At 58.5% G+C, this 13,594-nt stretch overlaps 1 protein-coding gene across 9 annotated transcripts in view; it reads left to right on the top strand.

Annotated features, from left to right (window-relative positions):
- STAB1 (stabilin 1) overlaps window positions 1–13,594 on the top strand; it is a 28,964-nt gene that overhangs the window by 11,187 nt on the left and 4,183 nt on the right. For all 9 annotated transcript variants that reach the window (XM_064274406.1, XM_064274400.1, XM_064274403.1 and 6 more), the window contains 33 exons: window positions 34–129; window positions 275–361; window positions 2,370–2,481; window positions 2,941–3,127; window positions 3,241–3,334; window positions 3,485–3,643; window positions 4,725–4,820; window positions 5,547–5,642; window positions 5,800–5,847; window positions 6,036–6,166; window positions 6,348–6,459; window positions 6,601–6,678; window positions 6,761–6,859; window positions 6,989–7,087; window positions 7,238–7,369; window positions 7,605–7,733; window positions 7,918–7,974; window positions 8,344–8,427; window positions 8,982–9,177; window positions 9,263–9,358; window positions 9,447–9,492; window positions 9,585–9,661; window positions 9,879–10,004; window positions 10,213–10,286; window positions 10,441–10,515; window positions 10,774–10,896; window positions 11,151–11,198; window positions 11,629–11,706; window positions 11,817–11,963; window positions 12,459–12,599; window positions 12,704–12,763; window positions 13,240–13,416; window positions 13,500–13,586. In XM_064274406.1, the coding sequence (XP_064130476.1) occupies window positions 34–129; window positions 275–361; window positions 2,370–2,481; window positions 2,941–3,127; window positions 3,241–3,334; window positions 3,485–3,643; window positions 4,725–4,820; window positions 5,547–5,642; window positions 5,800–5,847; window positions 6,036–6,166; window positions 6,348–6,459; window positions 6,601–6,678; window positions 6,761–6,859; window positions 6,989–7,087; window positions 7,238–7,369; window positions 7,605–7,733; window positions 7,918–7,974; window positions 8,344–8,427; window positions 8,982–9,177; window positions 9,263–9,358; window positions 9,447–9,492; window positions 9,585–9,661; window positions 9,879–10,004; window positions 10,213–10,286; window positions 10,441–10,515; window positions 10,774–10,896; window positions 11,151–11,198; window positions 11,629–11,706; window positions 11,817–11,963; window positions 12,459–12,599; window positions 12,704–12,763; window positions 13,240–13,416; window positions 13,500–13,586 (3,447 nt within the window). The remainder of the gene's footprint in view (window positions 1–33; window positions 130–274; window positions 362–2,369; window positions 2,482–2,940; window positions 3,128–3,240; window positions 3,335–3,484; window positions 3,644–4,724; window positions 4,821–5,546; window positions 5,643–5,799; window positions 5,848–6,035; window positions 6,167–6,347; window positions 6,460–6,600; window positions 6,679–6,760; window positions 6,860–6,988; window positions 7,088–7,237; window positions 7,370–7,604; window positions 7,734–7,917; window positions 7,975–8,343; window positions 8,428–8,981; window positions 9,178–9,262; window positions 9,359–9,446; window positions 9,493–9,584; window positions 9,662–9,878; window positions 10,005–10,212; window positions 10,287–10,440; window positions 10,516–10,773; window positions 10,897–11,150; window positions 11,199–11,628; window positions 11,707–11,816; window positions 11,964–12,458; window positions 12,600–12,703; window positions 12,764–13,239; window positions 13,417–13,499; window positions 13,587–13,594) is intronic.

Here is a 13,594-nt window from a genome sequence, read left to right as displayed (position 1 = left end):
TCCTGCTGACAGCCTGGCACGACCCACCCCCAGGACATCTTCCCCAAGGAGTGTATCTACATTCATGATCCTACTGGGCTCAACGTCCTGAAGAGAGGCTGTGCCCGCCACTGCAACCAGACCATCATAGTGAGCTCTGGGCATGGGGCACCAATCACAGGGTGATAGGGGCTTGGAGGAGCCTCACCCACCCCTTGCTCTGAGATGGGAGCAGAAGCAGCCCAGGCAGTGGGGGTGGTGTGGCCCATCCTCTGACATGGTGTGTCTCTTACAGAAGCCTGGCTGCTGCAAAGGGTTTTTTGGTCCTGACTGTGCACAGTGTCCTGGGGGTTTCTCCAACCCCTGCTATGGCAAAGGCAACGTGAGTGCTGTCCTTCCTTGGGGTGATGTGTGAGGGAGACAGGGGCTCCTTGCTGAGTTGGCTGGCCAGTGGCTGTGTGTTTGAGCCAAGCCTGCCTCTCTCTGGTCTTGGGTTCCTCATATCTAGGCAATGGAAGCTGGACCAAGTTACTTCCAATATTTTAGTCAGAAATAATTAGATAGAAATGAATAGACACTTCACCAAAGAAGACATTCAAGAGGCTAACAGACACATGAGGAAAGGCTCACGATCTCTAGCCATTAGAGAAATGCAAATCAAAACCATTGCTGGCACGAATCAATAAAACAGGAAATAACAAATGTTGGAGAGGCTGTGGGGAGATTGGAAGTCTTATGCACTGGTGGTGGGAATGCAAAATGATACAACCATTTTGGAAAACTATATGGCGCTAGAAATAGAAATACCATATGATCCAGCAATCTCACTCCTAGGAATATATCCTAGAGAAATAAGAGTCATCACACAGACGGACATATGCACACCCGTATTCACTGCACCATTGTTCACCATAGCAAAAAGATGGAAACAATCTAGATGTCCATCAACAGAAGAATGGATAAAAACACTGTCATACATACACACAATGGAGTATTACACAATGACAAAGAACAACGTGAATCTGTGAAGTATCTCACAACATGGGTGAATCTGGAGGGCATTTTGCTGAGTGAAATAAGTCAATCACAAAAGGACAAATATTGTATGAGACCACTACTGAAAATACTCATGAAAGTGTTTACATACAAAAAGAAACAGTCTTTGATGGTTACGAGGGAGGGGATGGAAAAACACTTATTAGACGATAGATAAGTGTAAACTTTGGTGAAGGGTAAGACAGTACACAATACTGGCAAAGCTAGTACAGCCTGTACAAGGCAAGGTCACGGTAGCTCCATAGACACATCCAAACTCCCGTGGGATGGAGTTGCTGGGCTGGGGGCTGTGGGGACCATGGTCTCAGGGAACATCTAGCTCAATTGGCATAACATAGTTTATAAAGAATATGTTCTACATTCTACTTTGGTGAGTAGCGTCTGGGGTCTTAAAAGCCTGTGAGCGGCCATCTAGGATACTTCACTGGTCTCACCCCTTTGGGAGCAAGGAAGAATGAAGAAAACTAAAGATACAAGGGAAAGATTGGTCCAAAGGACCAATGGACCACAACTACCAAAACCTCCACCAGACTGAGTCCAGTACAACAAGATGGTGCTTGGCTACCACCACTGACTGCTCTGACAGGGATTACAATAGGGGGTCCCGGACAGAGCTGGAGAAAAATGTAGAACAAAATTCTAACTGAAAAAGAAAGACCAGACTTGCTGACCTGTCAGAGACTGTGGAAACACTGAGAGTATGGCCCCCGACACACTTTCAGCTCAGTAATGAGATAACGCCTGAGGTTCACACTTCAGCCAAAGATTGAACAGACCCATGGAACAAAACAAGGCTAAAGGGGTGCACCAGCCCTGCAGCAGAGACTGGATGGCAGGAGGGAGCAGGAAGGCTGGTAATAGGGAAGCCAGGTTTGAGAAGAAAGAATGTTGACATGTTGTGGGGTTAGTAACCAATGCCATGGAACAGTGTGTGTACTAACTGGCGAGAAACTAGTTTGTTCTGTAAACCTTCATCTAAAGTATGATAAAAAAGAAAGAATTAGATTTTTGCATCTATTTTCACAAAGGCTATTTGTTTGTAATTTTCTTTTGCATTCTGTTTTTGCCACTTTGTGATATCAGGATACTTTAGCACCTGGCTATGGAAGGAAGGACACAGGAGTTATGTGTTTTTAGGTTGAGCAGAAATCACCCATGAGGCCTCCAGGGCCAGGTGCCTTTTAGGATCTGGTTCTTTGGCAGCGTCAGTAATTTTGAAAGTCCCTTCCAGGTTGAGGTCTTGGGGAGTACAGCAGCTCAGAGATATCCTTTTGGGGGAGGGATGTGGAGAGTGCCTTCTCCATGACTGACCCTCTCTCCTGCCCACCCCACAGTGTAGCGATGGGGTCCGGGGCAACGGGGCCTGCCTCTGCTTCCCAGACTACAAGGGCATTGCCTGCCACATCTGCTCCGACCCAAAGAAACATGGAGACCAGTGCCAGGAAGGTGGGTGTTCCCAGCCCAGGCTGCCTCCTGGAGAGAAACAGAGTCTACTTGGAGAGGGGGCTGGGGCTCCCAAGAAGAGGAACAGGGCCCCAGGAGGAAGGGCGAAGGCCAGAGGGAATGGAGGAAGATTTGGAAACAGAAATAGCTGTTTCCTTCACCCATGCCAGGAAAAGGACCATGACTTAATCTAAAGCATGCAAGATTTAGGTCAGACACACAGAAGAACTTCCTGATGATGCTGCAAGGGCAAGGCAGCTAGAGTAAAGTGAATGAAAGCACAGGATATAACCCCTCACATTTCCTCAGCCTGCCCACCAGGTCTGGGATAACCTTTGATTTTGTGACCCTAAACTCATTTCTATATTGGCTACTCCATTCCCAGCCTCCCTCAAACCCATCCTGGCTCCCAGCCAGCCCTGCCCCCTGCCTCAATTTCTCTGCTCTGTCTCCTTTCTACAGACTGTGGCTGTGTCCATGGACTGTGTGACAACCGTCCAGGCAGTGGGGGTGTATGCCAGCGTGGCACGTGTGCCCCTGGCTTCAGTGGCCGCTTCTGCAACGAGTCCTTAGGGGACTGTGGGCCCACGGGCCTGGCCCAGCACTGCCACCAGCATGCCCGCTGCGTCAGCCAAGAGGGTGTTGCCAGGTGAGGACCCACGCTTGGGCCCTTCCTCTTTCTCTTTGTCCCCATCCATGACCTTGCCCAGCCTCTAGCCTCTCCTAGAGGCTCACTGGAGTCCCTGCCCTACCCCACCCTAGGTGTCTCTGCCTTGATGGCTTTGAGGGTGATGGCTTCTCCTGTACATCCAGCAACCCCTGTTCCCACACAAACCGTGGTGGCTGCTCAGAGAATGTCAGTCTTGTTGCCCACTCCTTGAAGCCCTGCCCCAGGGGCTCTCCTGGACCCAGAGTTTGGGGGAGGGTGGGAGGTCTGGGAGATGGAACTCCCTTCTCTCTGCCAGTGGCCCTGAGCTCCTGAGTCATTTGTCTGTGTCTCCCCCAGGCCGAGTGTGTCCCCGGAGCCCCAGGTGCCCACAGCTGCAAGTGTCACAAAGGCTGGAGCGGGGACGGCCGGGTCTGTGTGGCCATCGATGAGTGTGAGCTGGATGCTCGAGGTGGCTGCCATGCTGATGCCCTCTGCAGCTATGTGGGTCCCGGGCAGGTAAGGTGGGAAGGCCCAGGATGGCAGAGAGGGCTGCGGATCTGAATTCTGGAGGCTGTGTTTCCACCCCACTGGACTTCAGGAACATACACTCCAAGGACTTCAGTTCAGGATCTTGAGCCTCAGACACAATCTTGGATTTGTCTATTCACCCGCTCCTCTGTTCCCCATGTGTTACCACGCACAGGTTACATGCTGGTGCTGCTCTAGACTTAGGGAATGCAGTACTGAGCAGAGCAGGGAGAGGCCCTGCCTGGAGGGAGTGACACCCCCTAATCTCTAACCTCGTGGAAATCCAGCTCTGGAACTCTGGAATCTCAGAATCTAGTCACCGAATCTTAGACCCTGGGGCCTTCCATGTGGTGAACCCGCGGGCTGGCAGGCATTAAAAATATCTAATATCCTGATTGGGAGGCCAGCCTGGCTGGCCCAGGGCTGTGCAGGGTCCCAGGGGGCTTCCTGTCCTTCCAACCCCTCTTGGGGCATTAGCAGTGAGAGCTCAGGCATGGCAGCTGGAGCCTCTGAACCCCATTAGGAGCTTAAAATCCCGAACCCGAGGACTTGAATGGGTAGGTTTAGACGGTCCCCAACCTGCCATCAGGGGCAAGTGAGAGCTGCGGTGGGGTTGTGGGGCTCACAGGTCCCTCGCCCAGCAGTGTAGACAAGCCCGAGGGTACTCTGGCATTTAGCAGGGGGGATCAGAGAAAGCTACCAAGGTGGCAGGGGTGGAGGTGAGATCAGAGCTGCCATTCCTGGGGCTGGCGTTGGCAGACGCCTGCCCGCTCACCACAAGCTGCTGACCTGGGCAGCCCAGGCAGGGAAGCCGCCCATGCCATGCCTAGCCTGAGCAGAGAGGCACCGAATCCCCATGGATGCTTCCCTGCTGGTGTCACCACTTCCCCTACTGATCCCAAGAGCCAGTCTCCTCTCAGGGCCTCAGTCTCCCCACCTGGAAGTGGCTCTCAAGGGTGGGACTGGGAGGAACTCCTCTGGGGCCTGGGCAGGCCTCCTGGGGGCAGTGCCCAGGAGAGCCGAGGGGCAGAGCAGGTGAGATGAGCCCTCTGCTGCTCCATTTGTCCAGAGCCGGTGCACCTGCAAGCTGGGCTTCGCCGGGGATGGCTACCTGTGCAGCCCCATTGACCCCTGCCGGGTAGGCAATGGTGGCTGCCATGACCTGGTGAGGAGCTGAAGGAGCTGGGAGCCCTGGGGAATGTATCTGGGGTGGGCCTAGGCTGCAGATCTCTCTGGGTGTCTCTGTCTTCTGTCAAGATGGGGATCTTTCTAAACCCAAATCCATCCATGCCACTCCCTTGTCCATAAGATAAAACCTTCACTCTCCCTTACTTTGGCCACAGGGCCTGCAAGCCCCACCAACACCCAGCCCAGCCTCCTCTCTCCACTGCCCACCCCACCCTTTGCCCCACCCAACATTTCCCACCCCCCGCCAGGCCCGTTGGAGCTCCTTGCTGACCCTCGACCTTGCTCTGCCCTAACACCCCCCCACACCTCTCCTTAATTCTCACATTCTCGAGAAGCCCTCCCATCTTACAGCTTTGTCCTGGCTAGCTCCTTGTTCTCAGCCCAGTCTCCCCGGAGCATCAGCCCCCCAGGTGGGCCAGCGCCTGCTGGGTATCCCACAGTCCTCCTGCCCCATCTGTCCTGATGCCGTAGGGTAACTCCCGCATCAGATGCTCAATGACCTTGGAGAGCAGGGTCAGGCACACCAAAGGAGCCCCAGAAATTCAGACCGGGTGGGTTGGGGATGAGTGGTGGGGGATAGGTGCCTGGGCAGGCAGATGGGGGGGGGTGGAAGACAAGGGTGAACAGTAAGATGGAGGATGGGTGGGGCTGGCCTTATGGGTGCTGAATGGAGGGCCGTGTCTCTTTGCCCCACCCCCCCCAGGCCACCTGCCGGGCAGTAGGGGGAGGTCAGCGGGTCTGCACTTGCCCCCTTGGCTATGGGGGTGACGGCTTCAGCTGCTATGGAGACATCTTGAGGGTAAGTGGTGCCCAGGCTCAATTCCATTCTCTATGCTTGGGGAGGCATCCTCTCCTGTACCTCAGTTAGGAAAGGGGCAGTGCTCAGGACCCTGGGTGGGGAGGAGAGCTTGGAGTCGCCCCTAGACCCGTGACCTCAGCTATTTCCCTCCCCTTAGGAGCTGGAAGCAAATGCTCACTTCTCCGTCTTCTCCCAGTGGATCAAGGTAGAACAGGGCAGAATGCTGGGGTTGGGGACTCAAATTCAGGAGGCATCCCTGGATGCAGGGAGCCACATAACATCTCCCAGAGTTGGAGGTGGGAGGCAGGCCTGGAGACTGGGAGCAGGTGATCTCAAGATGGTGGCTGCATTCATCACATCTCCTGTCTGTCCCCTGCACACTGTGGCTCCCAGAACGCCAGCATCACCCTTCCTGCCGACAGCCGCATCACAGCCTTGGTGCCTTCTAAGTCTGCCATCCGAGGCTTGAGCGCCGAGGACCGGGCCTTCTGGCTGCACCCAAGGATGCTGCCGCAGCTGGTCAGGTAAAACAGCCAGGGAAACGGGGCAGAGGGGGCTTCCTAGCAGGACCAGCCTCTCCCCAGAGGGGCAGGAGACTTGGGTCCTCAGCCTGGCTTGTGACTACCTGCTTGGGGTGGGCCCAGCCCTGGGGTCTCTGTAGATTGCACTAACCTGGTTCTATAACCCCCTAAAATGCCCCTGCAGGGTCCATTTTCTCCAGGGTGCCTACTCTGAGGAGGAGCTGGCCAGGCTGGATGGGCAGGATGTGGCTACCCTGAGCCCCACCACACGCTGGGAGATTCACAACATTAGTGGGGTATGTGGGGAGCTCTGGGCGAAGAGCAGGGCCAGGCAGGGTGGCACCAGTGGGTGCCCGCATGCCAGCAGCCTCTCCGTTGGTGCTACACCCACATGTAAATAGACCACCTGTGGCTAAGCTCCACCTGCTGCTTTCTAGAGGGTCTGGGTACAGAATGCCAGTGTGGATGTGGCTGACCTCCTTGCTACCAACGGCGTCCTGCACACCCTCAGCCAGGTATGGAGAGGAGTGCGCACAGGGAGCCTTCTGTAGCCGAGAGGCGGCGGCTCACTCACCAGCCCCCACGCTTCCCCCCCAGGTCTTACTGCCTCCACGTGGGGACGTGCTGCAGCGCCAGGGGTTGCTGCAACAGCTGGGCTCCGAGCCAGCCTTCAGCCTCTTCCAGGAGCTGCTGCAGGTACGAGAGGCCAGGTGGGGGCATCTGGTCAAGGGTACTCTCCCCCAGGTCTGGAAGGAGCTGGCTGGCTCCCAGGGTCAGGACTGAGTGCAGCTATGCCCATCCCTGACCCTTGCCTCCGACAACTAGCGCCACAGCCTGGTGCCCCAGATTGAGGCCGCCCCTGCCTATACCATCTTCGTGCCCACAAATCGATCGCTGGAGGCCCAGGGCAACAGCAGCAGCCTGGTGAGGCCTCGGGCAGCCAGGGGGAAGGGTGATGGTGGGGAGTGTGAGCCTCCCATCCCAGGCCAAAGCAGCTCAATGATGGAAGGTGTTGTCCAGGGTGCTCAGTAGTCCCAGGGCCCCCTGAGCTGTCTCCTTCCCCCCTCCCCCCAGGACGTGGACATAGTGAGACACCACGTGGTCCTGGGTGAGGCACTGTCCATGGAAGACCTGAGGAGAGGGGGACACCGCAACTCCCTTCTGGGTCCTGCCCACTGGCTGGTCTTCTACAACCACAGTGGCCAGGTTTGGAGGGACAAGGAGACCCCAACCCAGAGACCTTGCTTCTAGAGACCTCTTCCCCCACCCAGGAGCCTCCGACATCTGCTCCAGGGGACCTGCCAATCTTGGGAGCCCCCATCCCTGGAGATACCCTCTAGCCCTAGAGTGCCTTTCTAGCCTTGTAGCCTCTGGGTGATGGTGGTGGTGGTGGGGTGGGACGTGGGGGACACTCAACCTCCTCTCCCCCACCCCACCCCAGCCTGAGGTGAACCACGTGCCGCTGGAAGGCCCCATCCTGGAAGCCCCAGGCCGCTCACTGTTCGGCCTGTCTGGCGTCCTGAAGGTGGGCTCAAGCCGCTGCCTGCACAGTCATGCCGAGGCTCTGCGGGTGAGGAGCTGGGGCTGGGGCTGGAGGAGGGCAGTGTGGGGAGTTAAGAGCTAGAAGCTGCTTGCTGGCCTGGCTGGAGGGTACAGGGTGCTTGGTCAGGGGTAGAAGCACTCTGAGGGGAAAGAGGGTGGGTTTGGGGCCCTCATTCCTGGGCCACCTGACACTCTGCTCTCCCTGCCCCCAGGAGAAATGCATCAACTGCACCCGGAAATTCCGCTGCACCCACGGCTACCAGCTGCAGGTGAGGCTGGGCTTAGCTCAGCGCCTGCCTCCTTCTCCTGTTTCCCAGGTGTCCAATCCCCCAGGCCTACTCTGCTCAGCCCATGCCTGGGGAACTGAGGAACGGTGTGGGCTGAGGACATCCCTGGTAGAGGCCAGGAGGCCTGGGCCCAGGTCTGCTCAGACTTGTGACCCAACACTGACCCCTTGGACCAAGCTGGGACCCTGCCTGTCTCCCCCTCAACTGGTTTGTCTTGGACCCTCCTCGAGACTCTGCCATCCTTCTAGTTGGTCCCATCCACTCTGATGCTTGTAGTCCGTCTGTTTCCCCATGCCCTGCCTTGCCCCTGCCCCAACCATTGGCTGACCCTCCTGCTCATCCCCTTCCCAGGACACCCCCAGGAAGAGCTGTCTCTACCGCTCTGGCTTATCCTTCTCCCAGGGCTGTTCTTACACGTGCGCCAAGAAGATTGAGGTTTGCCCTGAAGCCCCACAACCCTTCCAAGTGTTTGGCCAAACAGAAGGAGGTGGGAGTAGGGGCCCAGGGGAGAAGCCTCATTTCAAGGGCAGAGGCAGGGTTGGGGTTAGAGTGAGGCCAGTGAGGCAAGTGCCAGAGGTAGAGGAGCAGGTACAGAGGTTTGAGGCCAGAGGGGCTAGTGCCTGTCCCTGTGTCCACACCTAGGGGCTGAGGAGAGGGAGAAAGGGGCTCAGCCTAAAGCCGGCACCATTAACCCAGCCCGAGAGGCAGCAGCTGGGTCCCAGACTCAGCTCTGCCCCTCACTGTGGGATCTGGGCTCTGCCCGTCGCTGTCTGAGCCTCAGTTTCCTCACCCCTGCCATGGGAAGGGTCATAGAAAGCAATCTCCATGGCCCTTCCCTCTCTGAATATCTACAAGCCCCTGGGTCTGGGGTTCCAGCTTGCTTAGATCTATAGCTTTGTGGTCCTGAGGTGGCCACCCCTCCTCCCTGTTCTCTCTACCCCCTGATGTTCAATCCTGGCCTGTGCTGGAGCCTGCCCCGTCCCCTGCAGGTGCCTGACTGTTGCCCTGGCTTCTTTGGCACACTGTGTGAGCCGTGCCCGGGGGGCCTGGGCGGTGTGTGCTCGGGCCATGGGCAGTGCCAGGACAGGCTCCTAGGCAGCGGGGAGTGTCGCTGCCAGGAGGGCTTCCATGGAACAGCCTGTGAGATGTGTGAGCTGGGCCGCTACGGGTCCAACTGTGCTGGAGGTGAGGCCTGGGACGAGGTCTGACTGGGAGAGGGGCAGGAAAGGGGCACTGGGGTAATTCCTGTCCCTTCTTGTTCCACTCCCAGTGTGTGACTGCGCCCATGGGCTGTGCCAGGAGGGGCTGAATGGAGACGGAAGCTGTGTCTGTAATGTAGGCTGGCAGGGCCTCCGCTGTGACCAGAGTGAGTGGGCCTCACGGGGGAGGGGGCAGTGACTCCTGGGGAGGCAGCTCCTGGGTCCTAATGACCAGAACCATCTTCCTACCCCTAGAAATCACCAGCCCTCAGTGTCCAAAGAAATGCGACCCCAATGCCAAGTGAGTTAGCCCAGGTGGGTGAATGGAGGGGGAGTGACGGGATCATGGCAGGCCTGGGCAGGCATAGGCTGAGCTGCTGCCATCCCTCCCAGCTGCATTCAGAACTTGGCTGGAGCCCCTGCCTGTGTCTGCGCTGCAGGATACTCGGGCAATGGCACCCACTGTTCAGGTCCAGTCACATGGATGCCCTAGGCCCCTCCCTAAAGCCCTGGGGTAGCTGTCCCCACAGACTGTCGCTGATCCCTTGAGGTCCCAGTCTCTATCGCTGTCCCAGCTCTGGTTCTGCCCCTCTCTGGCCTTTTCCTTTCTCCCACTTCTTCCTCCTCTGCTCCCACCCCACCCCTGTGCCTGCTCCTCATGGTTCTCCGGGGTCCATCTACCCCCAGAAGTGGACCCCTGTGCCCATGACCACGGGGGCTGCTCCCTCCATGCCAACTGCACCAAGGTGGCACCTGGACAGCGGACATGCACCTGCCAGGAAGGCTATACGGGCGATGGAGAGCTGTGTGAGGGTGAGGCTGAGACCCCCAACCTGATGTGTGGGGGGCTGGAGGTCTGGCTTCAGTGATCCGAGTCTGACTAGGAAGGGCTCAGTGCACACAGGGGTGTGGGGACTGAGGGCACTGAGAGAGTGGGGAATGAGCACTTGGATGTTCAGATGGGCAGATGAATGGAGGAGGCACCGAGGGTCACCCCTCATCCCAGGGTCTTTTCCCTCAGAGGCTAACAGCTGTCTCATCCGCCATGGGGGCTGCCACATTCATGCCGAGTGCATCCCCACCGGCTCCCAGCAGGTCAGTGGGGCAGGGCTGGCCACTGGTGTTGTGCCATCCACCATAGGGTAGGGCCTCCCCTCAGACCAGGCCTGGGGGAGGGAGTGCCCTTTCTGTCTTGGGCACTGGCCAGCCCTTGCCCCCAGCAGCCCTACTTATCAGGTTTTGGGGACAGGTCTCCTGCAGCTGCCGCGAGGGTTACAGCGGAGATGGCGTCCGGACCTGTGAGCCCCTGGACCCCTGCTCCCAGGTCAGGCCCCCAGCCCCATCTCATTCCATGAGGGAAAAGGACTGAGGCAGAAAATAGCCCTCCTCACCCACTGCAGGTCCTAAGGGCCTCTGAAGAGTGGGCCAACCTCCCCAAAAGCTCCAGTCTGGCTGATCTGTAGGAAATGGGGCCCTGGGGGGTTGGGCAGGCACCTGCATACCCCCTTTCCCAGGGCTGGGGGTGCGGGGTGGATAGAGTCCTGGGAACCACTGATGCCTCCCTCTCCTGTCCCTGCCTCAGCACAATGGAGGCTGTAGCCCCTACGCAGTGTGCAAAAGCACGGGGGATGGTCAGAGGACATGTACCTGTGATGCGGCCCACACCGTGGGTGATGGGTTCACCTGCCGTGCCCGAGTTGGCCTGGTAATGATGACCAAGTCTGACCTCTTACCCAACCTTCACTATGCCTGACCCCTGACTCCACCTGGGCCTGACCTTAGCTATGACCCATGAAACTAATCCTGACCCCAGCTCAGACCCCCTCCATCTCCTGGCTTTCCTTTCTTTATCTCTGCCTTGGCCAGCAGACCTTGGGCTGAAGGTCTGGAATAGGCACCAGGCCCTGAATGGGGGCCACCCAAAATCTGAGCTGATCCTTGCCGCCTCCCTCTCCCCAGGAGCTCCTCCGGGACAAGCATGCTTCATTCTTCACCCTCCACCTCCTGGTGAGTGCTTGGCCCACGTCAACTCCCTCTGTCCAGCCCAGGCCTGTGTGACTTGCAGGCCTGCCCCTCTCTGGGCCTTTCTGGGTCAGGAGGTTGGCTGGGTTGGCCTCTCAGAGACCAGGTCTTTCTTGGAAGATCCGTGGAAGCCTCAAGTTGGTCCCAGGTTGCTTCCCTTCCACTCGAGCTGTGTCCTCCCCTCATCCAGGATTGAGGCTGCCTGGTGGCACAGTGGTTAAAGCACCCCACTGCTAACTGAAAGGTTGGCAGTTTAAACCCATCGGCTGCTCCAAGGGAGAAAGCCGTGGCAGTCTGCTTCTGTAAAGATTATAGCCTTGGATAATCCTATGGGGGCAGTTCTACTGGGTCCTATATGAGTCGGAACCGACTCGACGGCAACGGGTTGGGTTTGGTCTGGGTTCGGTTCATCCAGGAGCACAAGGAGCTCAAGGGCGACGGGCCATTCACAATCTTCGTGCCGCACTCGGACCTAATGACCAACCTGACGCTGGTAACACCCCCGGAGCGAGGCTGGGCGGGACGGGCACTCCGGGGGTGGGCACTGCGTGGGCAGAGGCGGCAGTCAGGAGCTGCCCACTCCCCTCACGACTCCCACTCCAGGATGACCTGGCCCGGATTCGCGCACACCGCCAGCTCGTCTTCCGCTACCACGTGGTCGGCTGCCGGCAGCTAGGAAGCCAGGAGCTGCTGGACACCGAGTACGTCACGGCGCTGTCCGGGCACTCGCTGCGCTTCAGCGAGAGGGAGGTGAGCCCGGCCCCTCCCCGCGATTCCGACTGGGACCCACCCCTGGGCCCAGGACTCAGCCCCTTCAAGTCCCGCCCCTGCGTGTGTGTGCCCCGCACCGTCCCCAGCCCCGCACTTGAGCCCCTTCACCTCCCCCGGGCCGGGCCGGGAGTCCTTCACCAAGAGGGAGATGAGTCCTACCCGGTCCACTCCCACAGTCTGGGCCGCGCTCCTTGCTTTGCCCTGGGCTGAGTACCCGCCACTGCTAAGCAGCTCGGAGAGAGTGGGAGCGCCACCCTCTGCCTTGAGTCTGCCCGGGGCGCCCGGGCAGTCCACTTGGCCACGCCCTTCGCTCTGGGCCGGGCCATCCCTCCGAGCCCTGACTGGCTGTGCTCCGAGACCCGCCCACCGCCCCAAGACTTCCCGCAACGCGGGCTCCGCCCGGCCTCAGACCCCGCCCACAGCTCCCGGGCACCCCACCAATCGGCTTCATTTAGCCCTGGGCCCCGCCCCCAGGGCATCATGTACATCAATGACTTCGCGCGCATCGTGAGCAGCGACCACCAGGCGGTGAACGGCGTCCTGCACTTCATTGACCGTGTCCTGCTGCCGCCCGATGCGCTACACTGGGAGCCTGACCCTGCCCCAACCCCACAGGTAAAGACTTGGGTATGGACTAGAGGCTGGGAGGCGGGCGGCCCGAGGCCTGGATCCCCCTCTCTCCCCACTGGACCTCGTTGGTCATGGGTACCTTTCCTCAGAGAAACGTCACCGCCGCTGCCGAGAGCTTCGGTTACAAGATCTTCAGTGGCCTCGTGACGGTACTGCCCCGTGTGTGTGTCTGTCAGTGTGTGCATATGAACACGTGTAAGTGTGTGTATGAGGTGTCTGTCCGTGTTGTACGAGCGTGTATGCTCACCTGTTGGTGCACACCATTCTGTGTCTGTGTGCAAACTCATCCCCTGCATGACCACGTCCCTGTGCACTTCCGTGTGCACAGGCCACATCTATGTGCACGAGCCTCCCAGTGTGAGCACCTTGTGTGTTTATGTATGCCCACATACCTGACAATAGCGTGCACTGTCAAGGGGAGTGCAAGTCTATGTGTGCAAGCCCATGTCTGCACCTGTGTGTCTGCCGGGGATGGCCACAGCTGAGCTGAGTGTGTTCGGTGGGAACTCCCAAGTCCCTGGAGCACCTATTAGCCCCTTCCTGGTCTGTGCTGCCCACCCGCCTGCCTCCGCCCGCCAGTCTCTGGCTAGGTTGTGACTGCTACACCTCTGCCCCATCCCACTAGGTGGCTGGCCTCCTGCCTTTGCTTCGAGATGTGTCCCATAGACCCTTCACAATGCTGTGGCCCACAGACTCCGCCCTGCGAGCCCTGCCCCCTGAGCGCCAGGATTGGCTGTACCATGAGGCTCATCGTGACAAGCTGGCAGCCATTCTGCGGGGCCATGTGATCCACAATGTCGAGGTAAGTGCACTTGCAGACCTTGGTCCCCACCGCCTGGAGCCCAGCCTGCCTGCCCAGTTCCAACTGTGGCTCCATCTGCTCAGGCTTTGGCATCTGACCTGCCCAATCTGGGCCCACTCCGCACCATGCATGGGACCCCCATCTCCTTCTCCTGCAGCCGCACCCGACCCGTGAGTCT

The sequence above is a fragment of the Loxodonta africana genome, chromosome 22 (genome assembly GCF_030014295.1).
Source record: "Loxodonta africana isolate mLoxAfr1 chromosome 22, mLoxAfr1.hap2, whole genome shotgun sequence".
NCBI classification, from domain to species: Eukaryota; Metazoa; Chordata; class Mammalia; order Proboscidea; family Elephantidae; genus Loxodonta; species Loxodonta africana.
This window is presented reverse-complemented; position numbering and strand designations above follow the sequence as displayed.